This window comes from Copidosoma floridanum, unplaced genomic scaffold, assembly GCF_036245765.1.
Source record: "Copidosoma floridanum isolate Cflo_tuat_1 unplaced genomic scaffold, Cflo_Japanese_pri ptg000029l, whole genome shotgun sequence".
Classification (NCBI taxonomy): Eukaryota; Metazoa; Arthropoda; class Insecta; order Hymenoptera; family Encyrtidae; genus Copidosoma; species Copidosoma floridanum.
Genome location: NW_028321906.1, coordinates 6,000,124 through 6,020,061, shown reverse-complemented (window position 1 = coordinate 6,020,061; position 19,938 = coordinate 6,000,124). Strand labels below are relative to the sequence as shown.

At 38.7% G+C, this 19,938-nt stretch overlaps 7 protein-coding genes across 8 annotated transcripts; 4 read left to right on the top strand and 3 right to left on the bottom strand.

Annotated features, from left to right (window-relative positions):
- Window positions 1–1,679: 1,679 nt before the first annotated feature.
- LOC106641811 (histone H2B-like) lies at window positions 1,680–2,051 on the bottom strand. Its single transcript, XM_014356342.2, has one exon. It carries the CDS (start codon window positions 2,049–2,051, stop codon window positions 1,680–1,682), a length of 372 nt encoding a protein of 123 aa, XP_014211828.2.
- A 370-nt stretch (window positions 2,052–2,421) lies between these two features.
- LOC106641779 (histone H2A-like) lies at window positions 2,422–2,802 on the top strand. The gene has a single exon (XM_014356295.3). It carries the CDS (start codon window positions 2,422–2,424, stop codon window positions 2,800–2,802), a length of 381 nt encoding a protein of 126 aa, XP_014211781.2.
- An 806-nt stretch (window positions 2,803–3,608) lies between these two features.
- LOC106641782 (28S rRNA (cytosine-C(5))-methyltransferase) lies at window positions 3,609–7,501 on the top strand. Its single transcript, XM_014356298.2, has 8 exons — window positions 3,609–3,762; window positions 3,853–3,976; window positions 4,056–4,312; window positions 4,385–4,527; window positions 4,606–4,879; window positions 4,960–5,216; window positions 5,305–5,420; window positions 5,510–7,501. The coding sequence occupies exons 3-8, from the start codon at window positions 4,186–4,188 to the stop codon at window positions 6,990–6,992; spliced, it is 2,400 nt and encodes a 799-aa protein (XP_014211784.2). The 5' UTR covers window positions 3,609–3,762; window positions 3,853–3,976; window positions 4,056–4,185; the 3' UTR covers window positions 6,993–7,501.
- Window positions 7,502–7,636: 135 nt separating this feature from the next.
- On the top strand, window positions 7,637–10,366 carry LOC106641783 (cytochrome P450 6k1-like). Its single transcript, XM_014356299.2, has 5 exons — window positions 7,637–8,563; window positions 9,169–9,393; window positions 9,486–9,763; window positions 9,829–10,012; window positions 10,084–10,366. The coding sequence occupies exons 1-5, from the start codon at window positions 7,897–7,899 to the stop codon at window positions 10,245–10,247; spliced, it is 1,518 nt and encodes a 505-aa protein (XP_014211785.2). The 5' UTR covers window positions 7,637–7,896; the 3' UTR covers window positions 10,248–10,366.
- A 685-nt stretch (window positions 10,367–11,051) lies between these two features.
- Window positions 11,052–15,670, bottom strand: LOC106641802 (FYVE, RhoGEF and PH domain-containing protein 1). Its single transcript, XM_014356327.2, has 7 exons — window positions 15,451–15,670; window positions 14,407–14,850; window positions 13,622–14,325; window positions 13,333–13,538; window positions 12,890–13,261; window positions 12,190–12,638; window positions 11,052–12,109 (listed from the first exon to the last, which is right to left on the bottom strand). Exons 2-7 carry the CDS (start codon window positions 14,847–14,849, stop codon window positions 12,019–12,021), a joined length of 2,265 nt encoding a protein of 754 aa, XP_014211813.2. The 5' UTR covers window position 14,850; window positions 15,451–15,670; the 3' UTR covers window positions 11,052–12,018.
- Window positions 15,671–15,967: 297 nt separating this feature from the next.
- On the top strand, window positions 15,968–17,583 carry LOC106641836 (transmembrane protein 222). The gene is made up of 4 exons (XM_014356374.2): window positions 15,968–16,791; window positions 16,868–17,078; window positions 17,166–17,296; window positions 17,363–17,583. The coding sequence occupies exons 1-4, from the start codon at window positions 16,676–16,678 to the stop codon at window positions 17,442–17,444; spliced, it is 540 nt and encodes a 179-aa protein (XP_014211860.2). The 5' UTR covers window positions 15,968–16,675; the 3' UTR covers window positions 17,445–17,583.
- LOC106641837 (uncharacterized) lies at window positions 17,460–18,844 on the bottom strand. 2 transcript variants are annotated; one of them, XM_089595849.1, is made up of 2 exons: window positions 18,475–18,844; window positions 17,460–18,165 (listed from the first exon to the last, which is right to left on the bottom strand). In XM_089595849.1, exon 2 carries the CDS (start codon window positions 18,160–18,162, stop codon window positions 17,752–17,754), a length of 411 nt encoding a protein of 136 aa, XP_089451975.1. In that variant the 5' UTR covers window positions 18,163–18,165; window positions 18,475–18,844; the 3' UTR covers window positions 17,460–17,751. The 2 variants fall into 2 exon arrangements, with proteins under 2 accessions (XP_089451975.1, XP_014211861.2); XM_014356375.2 differs by lacking the exon at window positions 18,475–18,844 and adding an exon at window positions 18,239–18,459.
- Window positions 18,845–19,938: the final 1,094 nt, after the last annotated feature.

Genomic DNA, 19,938 nt, shown 5'->3' with positions numbered 1-19,938 from the left:
TCTTTTTTAAACTTTTTTTCTTTAGTTGTCTCTTTTGGACTTATTACTTTACGTATTTATTTAATCATTGTTCAAGATTTCTGTAACACAAATCTTGGTATGTACATATTATATAAGTTAGCTGTTTACTCAAACTAGAAAGTTAAAGGGCTGTGCTTCCGCGAGTTAATGATAAAAGGTCTAAAGTATTTTAATTTTGTAAATATGGTAGATTTTATAAGCCGTATAAGATAAGTGGAATATTTATACTTTTCAGGGTCCATTTACAGGTAAAAGACATATTGTAAACTTGCCGCAAGTAGCACAAAAAATGTCAACTATCTATTATCTATTAACAAGATTATTTGCGGCTGGTTTATAACTAACAAAGCAACTTTGCTGTAAATAGCAATAGTTATTTGGATCAGCGCCATCTAGCGGTCTTTACTTTTTGGCCAAAAGTGGCTCCTAAAATTCTCAATCAGAGCATTCAGGATTAGAGCCATTTAGTCAATTATAAACCAGCCGCAACTCATGATGAAGCTATAAAATGAAAAAATAACGATACATGTGTTTTGGGCGGCAAGTTAACAATCCATCTTATGCTTGAAAATTTATCTTCAAAAGTACAAACACATAGGAAGTCGATTTTTTGGTAGAAAATAAATTTTTAACTTGCCGCCTAAAACACATGTATTGTTATTTTTTCATTCTATAGCTTCATCATGAGTTGCGGCTGGTTTATAATTGACTAAATGGCTCTAATCCTGAATGCTCTGATTGAGAATTTTAGGAGCCACTTTTGGCGAAAAAATAAAGACCGCTAGATGGCGCTGATCCAAATAACTATTGCTATTTACAGCAAAGTCACTTTGATAATTACAAACCAGCCGCAACTAATCTTACAGATAGATAATAAAAAGTTGACGTAGTTTGTGCTGTTTGCGGCAAGTTTACAATTTATTTTTTACTCAAAAGTCGACCTCTAAAAATAGAGATATTCATATGGTTTAATAAAATCGACCATATGGCATTACTTAGTAGTAATTTCTTTAATTACTACACATAACTTCACGTATACATTTTACACCGTGCTCTCTTTACCAGAATGATAAAATCAGAGGCTGTAAAGTTACGTAGGCTGGTGACGAGTGACGATTGCGGAAAACACCCATTGTGTGACAGAGATACCCACGTTGGAATTTCTTTTTTTTTTTTTTCTTTACAGTAATTAGGGTACCTACTAGCAACTTGATCGGTCTAGCCATCTACTAGGAATTGGTTTATTACGTTTACGTGGGTCAAACAAGTAAGAAATGGTCAGGACTCAGGGCACATGATATGCACTTTTTATCGTCTCGAGGACACACAGATCGGGTAGAAAATGATTTGTGATTGACAGTACCCTTTTCACAAAAAAAAAAAAAAAAAAATGAAGGGGCACAACAAAAAACTAACTACGAACTGATAAAAAAAAAAAATTATTTTGGATGGTCAACAGGGCAAATAATAATTGCAAGGCAACCCACCGCATTGTTTCGGACTCGACCGCCACTTTATGTAATTAAGACGTTCTGAATAACGAAAAATAAAATATTTTAACATTTTATTACAATACTGCATGATGATGTTCGAGATCTTACGGATTGAAGTATTTGTTGGCCCTGAAAAGGGCCGATTTTTTACATGCTTAAGCATGTTTATTTAGAGCTGGTGTATTTCGTCACGGCTTTAGTGCCTTCGGAGACGGCGTGCTTGGCAAGTTCGCCAGGAAGCAGGAGTCGAACAGCCGTTTGGATCTCCCGAGAGGTAATGGTCGATCTCTTGTTGTAGTGGACCAGGCGAGAAGCTTCGGCAGCTATGCGCTCGAAGATGTCGTTCACGAAGCTGTTCATTATCGACATGGCCTTGGAGGAGACTCCAGTATCCGGGTGCACCTGCTTCAGGACCTTATAGATGTACATGCCGTAGCTCTCCTTCCTCTTCTTGGAGCGCTTTTTCTTGTCTACCTTGACGATGTTTTTCACAGCCTTGTCGCTTTTTTTCTCAACTTTGGAAGCTTTGGGTGCCATGGCTAGTTAACTACCTGATGAATGCGACCGTACGATGTGAATATCAATCGGGGACTGAATATGATGGGAATTTTTTTTCATCCCAAATCCCAAGACTTCATTCCCAGCAGCTACTCCGAACCTATCAGAGCGTAGCGCAGTCGGATTACCCCCCCACCTAACTGACTCATTTTTTGGTTCTGCGCATGATCGTCACTTTTTCTTCCCCCTCTACTCCACCACACGAAACAGCTTCACTCTGATTGGTTCGGAGTAGCTACAGATAAATCAAATCGCAAAAAATTCATCCAAATAAAAAAGCTACCCCATTCATTTAGTTAACGATTGACTTTCATTACGTGAGGTTGTATCAAAATAGCTTGCATCGAAGATGTCTGGACGTGGTAAAGGAAAGTCTAGGGCGACGCCAAAGTCGCGCTCTTCTCGAGCTGGACTCCAGTTCCCGGTTGGTCGCATCCAACGACATTTGAGGAAAGGCAACTATGCCGAGCGAGTAGGTGCTGGTGCCCCGGTATACTTGGCCGCCGTTCTCGAGTACTTGTCCGCCGAAGTCCTGGAGTTGGCAGGCAATGCTGCTCGTGACAACAAAAAGACGAGGATCATTCCTCGTCATCTCCAGCTGGCCATCCGCAACGACGAGGAACTGAACAAGCTGCTCGCCAACGTCACGGTTGCCCAAGGAGGTGTTCTGCCCAACATCCAAGCTGTCCTGTTGCCTAAAAAAACCGGAAAGAAAGATTCCACGGAGTAAACTTGAAAATTAACAATCGGCCCTTTTCAGGGCCAACAAAATTTTTCCAACGTAGCGCGTGCTGTCCAAATTTTAAATATACAATAATTGACGTAATAGAATGAAGTATAAATTTGCTCTCGAATCATACTGAACAAACGACAAATTTGAGGTGGAGATGTATTTTACTCGTAACGCCGTGTAATCACATAGTTGAAAAAAAAAAAAAAAAAACATAAGGAACATGTACCCTCTAGCTGTATTGCAAAATAATTGTTAAGTAACAAAACATTTTACATAATTACATTCAATTTACAATTCTGGCAGCGGTCAAAATATATTATGTGCACCAGCGCTACCTGGCGGAGAATTTTTTGAAAATCAAACTGCAAGGAAAAATTACCGTACGCTGCACCGGGGCGGGAATTTTTACTTACCAAGCACCTCCTAGGAGACATAAAATTAGATACACACCACTTGTGGAAGTAAAGAATATACACGTTAATTACTTAGTACATACACCCTAGGTGTGTAAATAGCTATTCCCTCGATTGGCCTACTCTAAAAATCCGCCGCAGACTGCTTGTTTTGGATTTGTTCGAAGTGGGAGCTGGGTCCTTGAACCTCAGCAACACAGTTCCTTTGCTTATTTTGGACTGTTTGGTGCATGGAGTTGGAGCCGTGGAACCTCTCCACTCCACATATCCACGATCCATGATCTCCACCCATAGAGGTATAAGATTTTCTTATACCTCTATGCTTATACCTCTATGATTCTTATACCTCTATGTCTCCACCACTCAGTTTACTATACCTATACGGATATATTAAATGTAAAGCTATAGGAAGCTCCGAGAGCCACAAGCTTCTCCGAGTTAATTCACAAACAGTCTAACCTTGGCTTGTCTGATACTTGGTCGGTAGTTTGCGAAGTTGCGACGAAATAAAAGCACGCCCGGCGATAATTACCAATTATCTAATGTAATAATCATTATCACACCTTTGACGATGAATTCGATAATGAAAATACGTTGAAGTAGTACTAATGTATGTGATCTTTTTTTATTGTAGTGTTCTGTGTGTTGAAACTCCGGAGCATCTCGACGACAGGTGATGGTCAAGTTAATTGTATTGAACATTTTGTGATCTCTAACTTCTAAAAGTTGGCCTTCTTCATGGAATGCAGCTCATAACAGTAAGAGAAAAATTTGTGCATTGTTTTTTTGTTAATTTTACAAGATAAATTTTGGCTATTCATTCGGTTTGTTACATAGGTTACATGTACTTATAAGATGTGACGCATTGTCCCGATTTGGTTTTAAACACAACAGATTTTAACAACTTTAATTAAGAAAATTAGTGTATCTCTTTACCAAAGACTTTTGTTTACATTAAGAATCAAGCATGAATTCAATTGGTCAAGGTACCATTCTACCTTTAAGCAACTTGACTCCAACTCCATTAATAGTTAATAAACCTAAGATTCCACCTGTTCTAAATGGAACAGAACATGATCTAGACCCAAAAAGACGTAAGTAATTGAAATTTTTTACTGTTAATATTTATTACTGTACCATACTTCTTTTAATGTTTCACTTTGCAGGGAATTATCATGACACATATTTAAAAATTGATTGGAATAAACCACTTCCTTCTGAGTATGCAAAAATAGCCAAGGCTTTGAAAACTGTAACTTATCAAAAAAATGTCTCGCTATCCTCACTTATTGATCCAGATAAAAACATGGTATTTTTTATCATTCATTTTTAAACCACCCTCCGTCACATTTTCATTTGTTGCCCATTTACAATCTGTATGTTTTAGGCATGCCAACTTATGTATAACCTGTGTCTACGTACTAAAGTACATCACCAAGAGATAAAGTTTTTACTCAAAAAGTTCAATATCTTCAGAGATAACAAAAAATTTATAGATGAATTTACAGCCAGAGTTCTAATTGGCGAAATGCTGTGGGGTACTCAGGTTTTAAAATCAAACAGTAAAGAAGTACAGATTATGAGATATTATGAAGAATCTTTTAGGGATTCTTTTATAGAAGTTCGAGACATTCATAAAAATCCAAATGATATTGACAAATGTACATTCACCGTTATTTTGTTCCTATAAACTTACAATAATCAATGATAGCAGTCAATAAAAAACAATTTTTTTTTCTAGTTAAGCTGCCAATATACGTCAGAATCAATACATTGACGATATCAATAGATGGCTGTTTAAGTGCTTTTGAAAAAGAGGGTTGGAAACTGCTACCTCGCGCCAAATCTTATCCAGAATATCTAAGAATGTTATCCATGATAGGTAAACGTCAATTTATAAGAGATTACCATATATCTGAACTTTTGGCATTTCCACATGGTACGGAATTTTACCAACATCCCGGTTATTTAAGAGGAAAATTTTCATATCAAGACAAGGTACTACTGGCAAAATCATCAGTAGTAGTAGATTGATTTCCAAAAAAAATTTTGTATTTATTTGTACATGATTTGTTTCAATGTACAGGGAAGCTGCCTTTCTAGTTTTTTGCTGAATCCTAAGCCTAATTCAGCCGTTTTTGACGTGTGTGCTGCACCTGGGCTGAAAACCAATCACCTTGCTAATATCATGGGAAACACGGGGTAAAGATCTAAAATAAAATTCCAATTTCCGAACTTCCCAAAGCATACAGAATTTGGTTTAATTTTTCTTTTTTTCTTGTTTATTATAGAGTAATATATGCAGTTGATAATCACCCTGATAGATTTGAAGATATGAAAACATTGCTAAATTTGACAGATGTAAAGAATGTTGAACTTTTAAATACCGATTACAATGCTGCTGATATCCCAAGAGAAGAAGTCAGGTATATTCTAGTTGACCCCACTAGTACATACAGTGGGGTATTTTATAGCGTTGGCATGCTGAAAATTGATCAAAAATATCGTCTTCACCGATTGTCCATGTCACAAAGTGAAATACTTAGGTACTGTTTATTGAAATTCCCAAATGTGAAGCGCGTTATCTACACAGTGTGCTCTCTGTACCCGGAAGAAGGCGAAGCTATTATAGAAAATACACTGCAGGCTATAGGTGATTCTTTCTCTCTTCTTAATGTCAAGGAGATGCTATGGAACGAGTGGGAGAGTATGAGTCCATCAGATTTTCCATATGCCGAGAGATGTTTACGCATCATTCCAGAAGTGGACCTCTGTCAAGGCTACTTTATCGCCGTGTTTGAAAGAAACTTTGACGTGCCATTACCAGAATACAAGAGCATTATTTTCGACGCTGCTGCAACTTCAGTAGTTAACATGGCTGAGAACAAAAAAAAAATTGAACCCCTACTGGAACCAAGGGTTGACGATCACACGCAGAGACAATTGATGATACTGCAAAATAGGATGCAAAAAGCGCAGGAGCAAAAGTTGGCAGCCCTGGCTAGCAAGAAACAATTTGTGCCAGACCTTTTGAGATGGCAAAATCCGGCTCAAAATCAACCCAAACCGGATTTGAAACGTCCAACTGCGCAGTCAAATCGTAAGCAAGGCCTGCTCCCGAATCCTGGCTTGCTTCCAAGCCCAGGTTTGCTACCGAATCCTACTTTGTCCATGACCTCTGGTACAAGTTTGCTTCCAAATCCGGATACATTACAAAATCTGAACCAATTGATGACCTATCAAACTCAGGATTTAATGGTTGGACGGAATCTAGATGTGCTTCAACAGATAGATGGATACCGAAACGCGTATTCACTTCCTAACGAGCAACAAAATTCGATTTCGCAGTTTCGGTTCGACGATTGTCAGAACACGTATCCTGAGCGTCAAAATGTATTTTCTCAGCTACAATCGAGCGAGCCCCTGTTTAACTTGTCAACCCAGTTGAACCACAACCAAGTAGAGCCTCCGAGCTTGTTCTCTCAACCAAACCAAAATGCATTCTCTCGAGACCGGGCAAATATATACTCCGACGGGCTGTTGAACGATCGCTCGGGTGTGTTTTCTCAAAACCAGGATATGTTTCCGCGATCGACGGAACCTCCAAGTCTATTCTCGTTCCAACCGTCGGATGAGTTCACCCAAAACCTGTTCTCTCAGCCGCAATCAAGCCAATTTCAACAGCAATCACAGCCGAACCGAAATTCCAAGTCGCGCTCAAAAGCCAACTCGGAACGTATTATCGTGAAAACACACAACCAGCTGTGGCCGTGAATACATTATAGCTTTAAAGCAAAATAGTTATAAATTTTTTCAAAATAATTTTTTATTGCAGTATAATTAATAATTTTTCAATCGGCTACGACTTGAATGCCTGAAATTGATTTTTCTAGTGTTATCACACTGCATATTCTAGTAGTCTCAGACACTTGCAACATTTTGTAAAAAGAAAGGATTTTATAAAAACCATGAAAAAAAAGGTCAATAAAAAGAAGAAAAAAAAAAAAAAAGGAAAAGTGTATGTGAGTGCAGGCGTCGATTACTTTCCCGTAATAATTTCGTTTCGCAAAATTTGTAATAACTATTGAGTGTAATAACATGAGTTGATGAAACAACAAAGAGTAGGTTTGATTGATTTACGTTTAAGAAGTTTTATCATTAAATACGAGAACAAAGTGATTCCACTTCACAGCAATTATACGTCCTGAGGTGTTAACTTTTTTTTTTTAGATTTCCAGTATCTACCTGTACAATATCCAGGTGCTCTCTTATAATAAAAGAATGTCCATTTTGATGAAGATTGCTTCTGTTCTTTCATTTTTTTATTTCAAAATGTACAGCGCCAGGACATCCAGTACACCACTCCTTTAAATAGACTTCACTCACTCACTAATAATGTATTCAACAATAAGTGTTGTATGCATGATTATCTCGGTCTTGCATCGATTCGTTTGCCATCTTCTTTATCTTCCTCTACTTACAAAAATGCGCTCATTTATAGAATCTAATTGTGCATAACTGGTTTCAAATCTTTTGAGTAGCCGTCAGTGTTCCATCACGTTTATCCGCATGCAGTTGTTACATAAAGCTCAAACTGTTTTCATCGGCTAAACTAGCAAGTAACGCGCAGCAGCGGGGCATATATAAGAAATCGCTTTAGTAGTAACGGAAAAATAAGATGCTGCTGAGCTGGTCGTCCTATCCTCCGGTGTTTCACCTCGCATCGGCGGGTCTCTTCGCGATCGTGGTGTTTTACGCCTACGCGAGGTACAAGCTGTCCTATTGGAGTCGCCGTGGGGTGAAGTCACCCCCAACGCACTGGTTGTTCGGCAACTTCGGAAGCACCTTCACCCTGAAGAAGCCACCGGGCCAGGAGCTCCAGGATATCTACGAGAGCGCCGAGGACAATGACAGCCCCTTCGTCGGGTTCTACATCTTCCACTCGCCGAAGCTCCTGCTGCGCGATCTCAAGCTCATGAAGCAGCTCATGGTCAAGGAGTTCGAGACGTTTCCGAACCGGTGTTTCGGCGGGGCCCAACAAAAGGACTCCGTGGGACTGGTGAATTTGCTGGGGATCCACCAGCCCAGGTGGAGGTACCTGCGCCAAAAGCTCGCGCCCAGCGTCACGGGGCTCAAGCTCCGGGCGATGACGCCGCTGATCGTCAAGTGCAGCGAGCCGATGCTCAGGTTTTTCGACGAAGCCAAGGGAGACAAGGACAGTGCTTGGCGCTCCTTTGAGTTCAAGGACGTTGCCAGCAGGTACACGACGGACGTGATCGCCTCCTTGGCCTTTGGCATCGACACCGACTCGTTCGACCGCAGCAAAATCGCGTTTTTCGAAGCTGGTACATACACACCTATACTATGATTTTATTAAATACATTTACCTACCGATGGGCGCAAAATAGCCCCAGAGTCGATGGCACTTATGAACCAAGGGACTCGTGCTTGCCCTGGTGCCAACTGTATTTTTCCACATAAACGCCATCGCCCTGCGGCTATCGTACGTTTTTCCGGACGCAAAGTAGCCCAGGAGTCGATGGCACTTATCCAACGAAAATTACCATTTCTTACCATTGGCACAAAGTGCAACTACTGCTTTAAAAGGAACACTTTGCGCTCTCGGTAAGATAAACATTAGACGCGGCACAATATATAATATAATGTACATTCGTATGCGTCGTACCATCGAGCATCCGAGCATTATTATCTTCAATTCATTGTCTTGGCCGTGACATTTCGAGTAATCGTATGACCAACTATAGTAATAATTAAAATGCAAAGCTCTCGGTTCGTACACGTCACGAGGAAAACTTGGAGATTTTCTCATATCTCATAAGTACTTCGATGTGATGTGCATTAAGTAAACGATCGGAGGAAAAAAAACATAACTCTAGTATCTGCATAAAAACTACCGATCTCCATTCGCGTATACACGTTTGATCCGTAGGTCAGAAAATTCTATCTGGCTTGAAGAGAGGAATCATCGTGATCATATTGTTTTATGTGCCCGGTTTGATTAAATTCGTCGAAAACTTCATGGTTGGGCCCGCGGAGTATTTCAGGATCGTTTTCGGGGACTCGATTAGGAGGCGAGAGCAGAACAACGCCAAGCGCAACGATCTGGTCGATCACTTCATTGGCTTGAAAAACGGGGAGCAGAGACCGGATTACAGTAACTCTTTTTTTTCTATTAAACATGATACACAAGATACGATGCGCCAAATGGAACGAACGAATGAAAGTACGTGCTTTGTTTTGTTCAAGTATTCGAAGGCGATAATTTACTCTCCCAAGCCGTGGCGTTCTACGTAGCGGGATTCGAGGCCGCGTCGACGGCCATCGCTTTTACTCTGCACGAGCTCGCCCGACACCCGGAATACGAGAACCGCCTGTACGAGGAGATCCAGGTACACACGGCCGGCAAAGAATTGACCGCCGATTTGATCAACGAGATGGAGTTTTTGGATCTGGTGGTCAACGAGACCCTCAGGATGTACCCGCCCCTGCCGATGGTTGACCGAGTGCCCGTCCGAGATTACAAGGTATACGTGTTGTGTCACCGTACATATTTTACTGTTGACTATAATGATGTGTGACGATGGGACAGATACCAGGAACTAACGTCACGATCGAGAAGGGAACTCCGATTTACATATCGATAAACGGGACGAACCGCGACCCCAAGCACTACGAGAACCCAAACGAGTTTATTCCCACGCGGCCTCGCATCGAGTCGGACGACCTGCCGAGCTCGTCCTTGTCCTTCGGCATGGGGCCGCGGTCTTGCATCGGTGAGTCTAAGAGAGCGCAAACACACATGCAGCTCTTGAAATGGTTTTTTTTTTTCTTCTAAATCTTACAGGTCAAAGGCTGGGTTTGCTCATGACAAAAATCGCCATTGTCACCATACTGAAGGAGTACGAGCTGAGCAACGAGACCAAGGGGGAAACTACGCTTAGACCCGTCACTGTGTTCACTGCAGCCGCGGACGGTGTGCACATCAAGCTGAGAAAGAGGAAGGTGTGACAATAATCACGCTGATGACGATCCCACCTATGCGTATACAATCGTATAGCTTATTCTTTTATTATTAAAATATCACACGTGTATTTTGATGGTAATAAAACCTTTGATTTTTGTTCATACTTACAATGTACCTGATTTGTGAAATCACCAAATATATTATTATCGGTTTTCGTACGCATGAAAAAGCATCACGGTATACTTTTTTTTTTTTTTTTTTTTTTTTTTTTTTTTCTATAAACGTCATATTGCAATTACATTCAAACCAAATTTTTGCGCTGAATCGATGCGTGTGCCCCGATCGTTCGATCGATGCACACAATTTCATTGTTTATAATGGTAATGTTAACAATTGTCATCCTCACCTGATAAAAAAATTAATAATTTTTGTAATTGCATAAGTACACTCTGCATTAAAAGATAAGCAACAAAGCGTAAAAAAAAACAACTTTTTTTCTATTTATCTTACGAAGCCATTGCAGACAGTGTGAAATTGTTAGAGCCATGATTTGAAAATAAATTACCCAATGAGCAGTGCGAAAATATGGCAACTCGCGAAATATATACGTGTAATACTCATACCCCGTATTACATAAAAATTATCCAGCAAAATGTTTTGTATTTTTATAAATGCTCGCAAAACGGATATATACACAGGGATATCTAAGTAGCCTTATCTCATCGAACGCATCATCAACGGGATATTAATTTAATTTCCTTAAACAATTTGTTAGCGACCATGCTCTATTTGAAACCGATAAAAATCAAGACTCAATTTTAAAACAGAACATATTTATTTACCCAATAAATTTTTTACACCAATCAAAACATTGATTGAATATGAATTATTTTAATTTTCAGTGATGTTATTAGTGTAATAAAAAAAAGTTAAAAAAAATTCACTTAAGCTGTACAAGAACTAAAGCTATAGAACATAAAAAACATTACATTTAATTGAATATCAGGACGTTGTATAAATCACAGAATTTAATAATTGCGAGCTGCTGATGAAACCATGAAAGCTGAATATCCAGTTGTCACTCAAACCAGCGTGATTCATTTACACATTTATAGTATTATTACTATCGATTCTAGCTTAGCTTTTTTTCTATTATTTTATTTCCTCATTCCGCTTATTAAACGACGTATATAATATTTTAATAGATATAACATAATTTTACAAAAATAACAAGCGCCAGTCAGAGACAGTCAATATATAGATCTCAGGTGTGATTGTGTTATCGTAAACGGATTAATATATTTGTATAAAATCTCTAAAAGTGATATTGTAAAGACGAGATAAAAATTTGTCTCTTACGTTTTAAAAAATTGCGTCCAAATTCACGCATTTTTTTCATCAATATAGCAATAACAAAGAAGCTTAAAAATTCGTACTCGCGATTACATTAAAATCTTAAAAAATCCTCTGGTGTATATTTTCAAAAATTCGTTTTGTACACATGAATCGCGATGCGTCTTTTATTAAAAACAAAAACACATCTCACAACTGGAAATACTTAAGAAAAAAAAAAAAAAAAAAAAAAAAAAAAAAAAAAAAAAAAAAAATTGTAACGTGATTTAACAATACTCATTCGTGTAAGACTATTTATCAACAATAAAGTGCTACGTGTATCTCGTCGTCGTTTATCTTCATTCTCTTTAACGCGATTAATGGGGAAATTGGCTAAAATGTTTAATACGCTTGTAGAATACTTTAGTTTCCTCCCAATGTTCCTCGCCTTTAGCGGGTGGGGCGTCTTCCTTATTTTCTATTTTATTGACTTTCTAGTTGTGCGTCTTTGACATCGTGATCAGTGGGCTGAGGCAGTTCCGCCTTGGTTGCTAATTGCAATGCGTTGAGCCACCTGAAACAAAGAGCACAAAACAGGACCGTTAATGCGTCACGTCTGTGCGTTCTACATTTGATTGAGCGATCGTGGCTCACCTGTCCTTCTCCGACTGCGAAGCTGTCTGCAGGTAATAACACTTGCGCGTATGATGAATTTTGAACGCCCGGACACGGTCCTTGGAATTCAACGGATCCTCATCGGGTAGCTCAGTGGCGTCCGTTACTGCAAAACCGGGCATCGGCGTCGCGGTCATAGCCGTGCTTTCACTGTCTGATTTAAAGCTGTAGAGGACAAAGTCCACGTGGAGAGCAAAGTAGCGTGGCGTCCACGGCTTACTGGCCTGGGTCTTGAGGTGCAGGTAGCCCGAAAGGACAGAGGACGCGGCCGCCGAGACTTGAAGGAGCGACGACACCGGGCCGTTCGGGGAAGATGGCGAGGTTTTGCTCAGCGGTTGTGTCAGTGCGGCGTGGCATAGCCGGCACACCCGCATGTTCTTATTATCCTCGAACAGAAGCTTTTGGTTCGAGCATTTGCTGCAAACGATCTGAAACATACATCATTAAGTATTAAACGAGTCTAATCATCGCTCGATAGCTGAATGCCCATGCGTTTAGACGCACGAATACAAAAGGCCGACTCATGTATGTATACTTCCTCAATAAATCAAAGGTTCGACAAAGACGGCACGCATCGCCAACAATGCCTCCAATGAATGGCGGGCATTATTGAATCCCCCACATTTAACTACGTCAAATAGCGAATAATCAACGATCAATATAAACCAATCAAACGTACGATTCCACAAGCGCGACAATTGTGCTTGCGCTTCATAACGGAGAAGATAGCCTCGCACACCATGCAGCGCGTGACATCGTCGGCCTTGACCAAACCGGCCGTCTTTGGATTGTCTCCGGTCTTCAAGCTCGCCTTGCGCCGCATGATCTCTTGCATGGTCTCGAACAGCGCGTCCAGCCATGCAGCCTTGTCCGTCGCCGAGTGGGTGTACAGCTCGACGCTCTTATTCTCGTCACGAAGGTAAAACGTGTTGGCGGTCTCGAGATTGTCGCCTTCGATCACCTGGAGGTTTTCGATCATGAATTTGGCGCGCAGTCGATACATTGGGCCTGGTATCAGTCGTAGCGAGCACAGCAGTAGGATATCGCTGAACTACGAAAGAAGAAAAAATTTTTTCATGAAAAATTGTTGTTCATTTACAAACGAGATTTCGGAATGCTTACTAGGAACATGTATCTTTCTTGGTGATCACCACTTCTTGCTGAAATTTTGACGATTCTTCCTTCTTTGACGAGCTCGCGCGTCGCACTGACTAGGTCGGTTGAATCGTAAATACTTTCTTGGATCTCCAGGAGTTTCTTGAACTTGTCGATCTTCTTCATGGCTTCGTTGGTGTGGTTTGCCGCTGTTGACACTAACTCTAGTGCTTCTGCAAAACATAACAAGTTTCATTTATTAACACTGCCACATTGTTTCTTTAAAGAAAAAAAGTACCTGAACAAAAATACTTACTTTTGGTATCTTCGTAGTCAGGATTATCTTTAACAAGATTTCTCAAATAATCTTTCAATAATAACTCGTATCTCGGCAATCTCTGAATGGGGCTGAGCATGTGGTGCTGTAGGGACAATTTTGCGCACTCTTCCGTTTTCTGAATTTCATTTATAATTGCGGCGAACCTTAAAACTTTTTGCTGCAGTGTGCTTATTAAATTTATGGCATAGTCAAAATTCTTCACGTATTCGGTGTACATTTTCAAAAACGGAGCGAAATTCTTCATGATATCGCCGATTCGGGGATCTGCGTCCCACGCATCTATCCTTACCTCTAGCTGAGGTAACAAGAAGTCGTTGTGAAATATGTAAATCGATTTAATATTGGAAAACATGTGCTGAACAGTCTCTGGTGGGAACATCGTATGTGCTCGATTTTCTTGGTCAACTCGGAATTGAAATATTTGATCTATGAGGTACAAGGTGCTAACATACTTTTTTTCTGTGGATAACAATTCATAGGCAATCAGTCTTGCTTTTTTTCTCTTTTCTTCAATTAAATTCCTCTTAGCATTTAGTTTTTTTTCCACTAGAATATCATCTGCATGGTCCGCAACAATAGCCGAGTCTGTTTCAGAAGATCTGGTCTCTTCAGACTCCTCATCACTATCTGATTCACTAACTGCATAATCATTTTGATAAGAACTTTCTGTAACTACGTAGCTGGAATTTCAAGAAAACAATAGATTCAGTATGATAAAAAAAAAAATGTTCACCCAAACATAATTGTAATAATAATTTTACCTGCTACTTCTGTACTCCAAAACACTGTGGGACATTTTTGAAAAAGAAGATTCAGTGACAGCCTCTTCAGTTGTGCTAACTTCTGTAGCAGAAGCTGACATAATAAAAGGTCTGAATCTAGAAAAGCCTCCAAAGCTTGCAATCCTGTGGAAGGAATGTCTGGGGTACTGGCTCTGTTCATCCTGCCCACCAACAGAATCTGAGTCCTGAGAGTTCCCATCTTCGCTGGTTGTGCTCTGTTGCTCCAGTATTCTGGAATTCCTGTTACTACCTTTGTCTGAATCAACAGACGTGGTGGATGAAGCTTTTTCATCCGTGATATGTAAGTCTGTGTAAAAGGTACTGTGGCCACTCGTTTTGGAGCCAAACATTTTGGGCTTGAATGGCTCTGGATGAAAACAAACCATCCAGGATGAAAATTCTTTCAACTGACCTCGCAGCATTCTGTTGTAATCAAAGAGATTTTACTAATTTTAATTAACAATTACAAGTGCAAAAGGTATTTACTTTGAAATGGAAAAAAAAGCTACAAAGTTAATTTTATCAATAGACAAAGAAACTGTTAAGAAATAGATAAGATTAAACCAATACACTGAAATATAAGATACATTTTAATCTTTGATAATTAAATTCAGATTTTTTGTAACAATAGATTACTTGCATTGGTGGGCCATCGCGTTTAAATTAATGTAATTAAATAAAATTGCTCCAAATACACCGAAACATTATTATTCTACATTTATTTATGTTTCAGCAAGATTGTGAATAACAACTCAAGACAATGCTAACGGTTGGGTGAATGTGATGATTCACATTGACATCTGACAAGAAATTCATTCAGTTATTATTAGATATTAAGATTGCATGTCAAGTGTAAATGGTTCATTAAATCCATGCAAGACTTATTGAATCACGACATATAGACACACACAAAAATGCAAGTGGTACACAAGCACTTTTGGATAAAAATTATATTTATTACCAACACATAAAAAGTGTGTTGTCTGATGTACAGTGGAGTACGGAAAAAAAATAATCAGTCACCTTTAGCCCAGCTTTTTTGGGCCAGGTATCCAAAGCCCAATCTGCAAGCCCCTGTGGTAACTAAACTTGCAGATCATCCTTTCCGTTGTATATAAAACCAGTAGATTGTTAAATGTGCTCTCCTTTTCAGTTCTGATATTCGTATATCAATAATCTGCTTCTTTGCTTTGCTTCGGCACAAAAAAACAAGCACAGCCGTAGTCCCGACCCGACCAGGTAATTTCGTCAATAGTTAATCGCATAACTTGCTACAGTCTTCTCTGACGAATTCATTGTCACTAAAGTATATAACACGAAGCTCATGTCAACATGTATTTTTCACCACCAAGATTAACAAGTATAAGTGATTTGCGCTTCCGTTAACAAAAAAAAAAAAAAAAAAAAAAAAAAAGAGAAATAGGTACCCATGCAGAGAAACAAGGAGAGAAAAGAAAAGAGGACAGGAAGGGTAAGAGGAAAAAACACACGTATTGTAGGTAGTCGAATTACTTAGTACCTGCTACCTGCACCCCGGCGCAAGTTGAACTGGAGGCACTGGAGCTGGAGCAACTGAGCAAGCTAGCTCTGCATGGGAATGGGAAAAGGTGAAGAGCGGAGGGAGAGAGAGGAGTAGCCAAAGAGGCTGTTCCTTAATTGTTCCAGGTTCCACGACCCTGTCTCACTGGACCATTGCCTCCTATTGGTACCTATTGTGGGTGTATTAAGTATACTTATTTGGTGTTTGGTGTATATATTATATTACAGTCATAAGAGCTTGCTTCTTAAGTATACCAATGCCAAGCAACGGGCCATAAGCTTCGTAAAAAAACTGAAAATTGGTTTTGTTTCACCGTACACAATAAGTACGAGATTTTTGTTCGCTAAAAGGGATCACTCGGGCGACTAAATGGTATACATATACATATACATATATACAATTGTGAGTAGCAGCAATCTGGAGCTGATCAAATAATACACAAAGTCGTTCCGTGCTAAACAACGAACAAGTCTTATATGTTTTCGCCAAGTATCATGTTCATCATGTATTATCTATCTGCAGAATGTAATGTCAGTCAAAGTGTCAATCGTCAGAGAAGTTTTTCAAATATCATAAACAATTTGTAACAACTACAATACGTTGGCGAGCTCGAGCAATAAAATAGTACAGAAACTAAACTGCTGTGAAATTGCCTCAGTTCGAGTTATCAAAGAATGACTGGAAAAAAATAGTTTATACTCGATAAAAATGATATCAGATGACACGAACAACATGCCGTCATCGCCAATTTTGGATTTACGCGTTGATTCTCAAAAACAACGATATCCCTTTTGCATAGTATGGACACCAATTCCAGTAATAACGTAAGGGCTTAACCTGTTTCTATTTTTAAACATATTATCGATGTCCTACAATGGACTACAAGATTTTTCATTACAGATATCTTTTCCCTTTCATTGGACACATGGGAATTGCAACTTCAACTGGGATAATACGTGACTTTGCAGGACCATACGTTGTTTCTGAGGACCGAATGGCATTTGGATGGCCCACAAAATACTGGCAGTTGAATTATACAAAAGCAAAAGGAAAGGCTCAGGGATGGGATTCCGCTGTGCATGAAGCAAGTGAAATCTACAAAGAAAGAATGGTACTGATATTTTGAAACAGACTCATGTGTAGTAAAGTTTATTTACACATGAAAATATTGAGTTACATCTTATTTACACGTTTTTAGCACAATCTGTTCTGTGATAACTGTCATTCCCATGTAGCAAGAGCATTAAATATCATGTCCTATGACAACTCAAATAGTTGGAATATGGTAAAACTAGCACTTTACATGTTTATATATGGAAAATATGTGAGGTAAGTATTATAATGTAAAAATATTACATTGAGGTGATGAAAACTGAAATATATTTTTGGTTTCAGTGTTGCAGGATTTTTCAAGACCTGGATTCCATTTTCAATAGTCATTACCATTGCGTTTCTTATTTACTCATTTTCAAGTTGAATCATAAAAAAAATCAACTTTGCAATATTTTTATTGAAAAACTTTTGATGTACATAACATACACTTATGTAAATATAAATAATTACTTTATATCTCTTACAATATGGCAACAATATAGATATTTATATAAAAGAAGATGTACTCTTTACAAAGATAAACGTTCTTTTTGCAAAATATAAGCTTACACTCTACATGCTTGATCCTTACAAAAATAAAATCTTAAGTGCTGTAACTTAAAAATTAATCCTCAATGGTACATGTAATACAAACATGTGCATATTCTTAATCTCATATTGTCATGACAAAATTACTCGTCATTTTGACTGTTTATCTCATTAATAACACTCCGTTCCACTTGAAATTCGTAGTCGTAATTTTCTGCGCCAACCTTATTGATAAAAGAAAGTATTTCCTCCAGTCTCAGTTTATCAATGACCAAATCCTGATTCAATGTGTTTTCCAAATCTTTACTGAATTTAAAGGGAATACTTGTCAAGTCGTTATTTTGGCCATCTTGTGAGTTTTGTTTGACAACTGGACCAGACATTGGTTGATAAGATAATGGATCGTTGAGATTAGGATACAAGCTTGGTGTGTTATTATCTGTATTGGGTTGATTTCGCTTTTCAACAAAAATAAATCCATCATGTGGTGCAGGTTCTTCTGGCGAGCTGGGTGGGGACTCTTTATTTTTCTTTTTGCCAAAAAACCAAGACATTTTCTACAAGAACATAAACATGCACATGGCTCAAATAATATATTTGGATGGTTGAAATATCTTTGTCAGCACTCACACATTGAGGTTAAAATGTTAAAATCGTTACACTTGATTCAGACAACTGTCACTTATAAACATACAAGATCTGACTATGCCATCAAGATAATCCAAAACCAACAATATGTATATCTCTATAGTTATATAGGGCAAAATCTACTGACACTTGTCTAAAACAATAACACTGCAGTGCATACAGCACAAAGCGAGCACAAAGCACTCAGCACAGCTTAAGTATTATATATTTATACTTACAATACATATATTGCGACGAATGTATAATTACAGGAAAATACATATGAGTAGTTTTTGTTGCACACTATTCTGTTGGATACCTTTGATAAAATCTGAGATTTCTGATTTTAAAAAAACTTGTCTCATGCATAAAAGTTCCCACGTAAGAGGCAAGAGATAGTGTAAGTGAACAGATATTTTATTTATATCACTTTGAAATATAAAAATACATTGCTCTGGCGCTGCATAATTGGCTGACGTATAGTTGTACCTATGAACTTTAATGTCAATTCAATATCGCGAATAAAGTTAGAAACTTATCTTTGTTAATTGATTTCGTACGTGAATTAATGAATAGATAGTTTGAGACAGAGTCGTGTGGCGCTTGTAGTGTGGCTGAAATGTCTGCATAAAATCATTGAATCATCTTATACCTCTATGGCATAAAAGTCACTGATTTGCTCCGCCATTTTCGGGACTACCTGGGACTAGCTGAAAATAACAAGCCATAAGTATATGTATGTATGCGTAGAATGTGTTTCCCTCTCCACTCTTATCGATGCGGTCGCAATCCCTAAAATGTCGTAGCACCCATAGGCATATAAGAAAAATAGACTGCTCTATGCTCTTTCTTATGTACGGCGCTGAAGCACAAGTAGAAGGAGACACACCATTGAACGTGGGTTCCCACAATGGGAATCCCACTTTTGGCAATGTGCAAGAGAGATAGATACCCACGTTCGATGTTGCGTCTTCTTCTACTTGTGTTTCAGCGCCGTACATAAGAAAGAGCAGTCTATTTTTCTTATGTTTATGTTTGCTTTTAACTGCAGTTAACACACACAATCTTATATACAAACACACCAAAGCTACACCGCCATCTAGCGTTGATATTTTCACAGCCCAGACCAAGCTAAAATCTAGTCATTCGCTCACGGAAAAACACTAGAAAAAAGTCACTAGATTATAACTAAACTAAACTTCTATATGCCCGCTCCACAGCGCCATCTAGCGTTCATATGTTCACAGTCCATTCCAAGCTGAAACCTATAGTGACTTTTCTAGTGACTTTTTTCTAGTGTTTTTTCATGAGCGAGTCCCTAGATTTTAACTCGGCCTCGGCTGCGAAAATATCAACGCTAGATGGCGCTGATGCGTTGGTTAGGTGTGTTATTGTTAATAAGTGTTGAGTGTTATAGTGTCCGGATCTCAATCATATAGCTGTAAGTATATAGGTATTAATCTTTAGGACAATAAAAATACACTAATCCATAAATCAATTAATCAATTCGCAGAATCTACGACTTTGCAAACACTGTTATCAGTAAGCCAGTAAATATTGGTACTTATGTTTAAAAATATTCGTATGTTGCAGAACGGAGCTTTATTTGAGCTAAGCATGAAATTTTGAGGTGATAAATTTATCATAGAAATTAAGAACAAATTGATTAGCGGAGCTCGTGTGATCTCCAAGCTGTAGAAAAT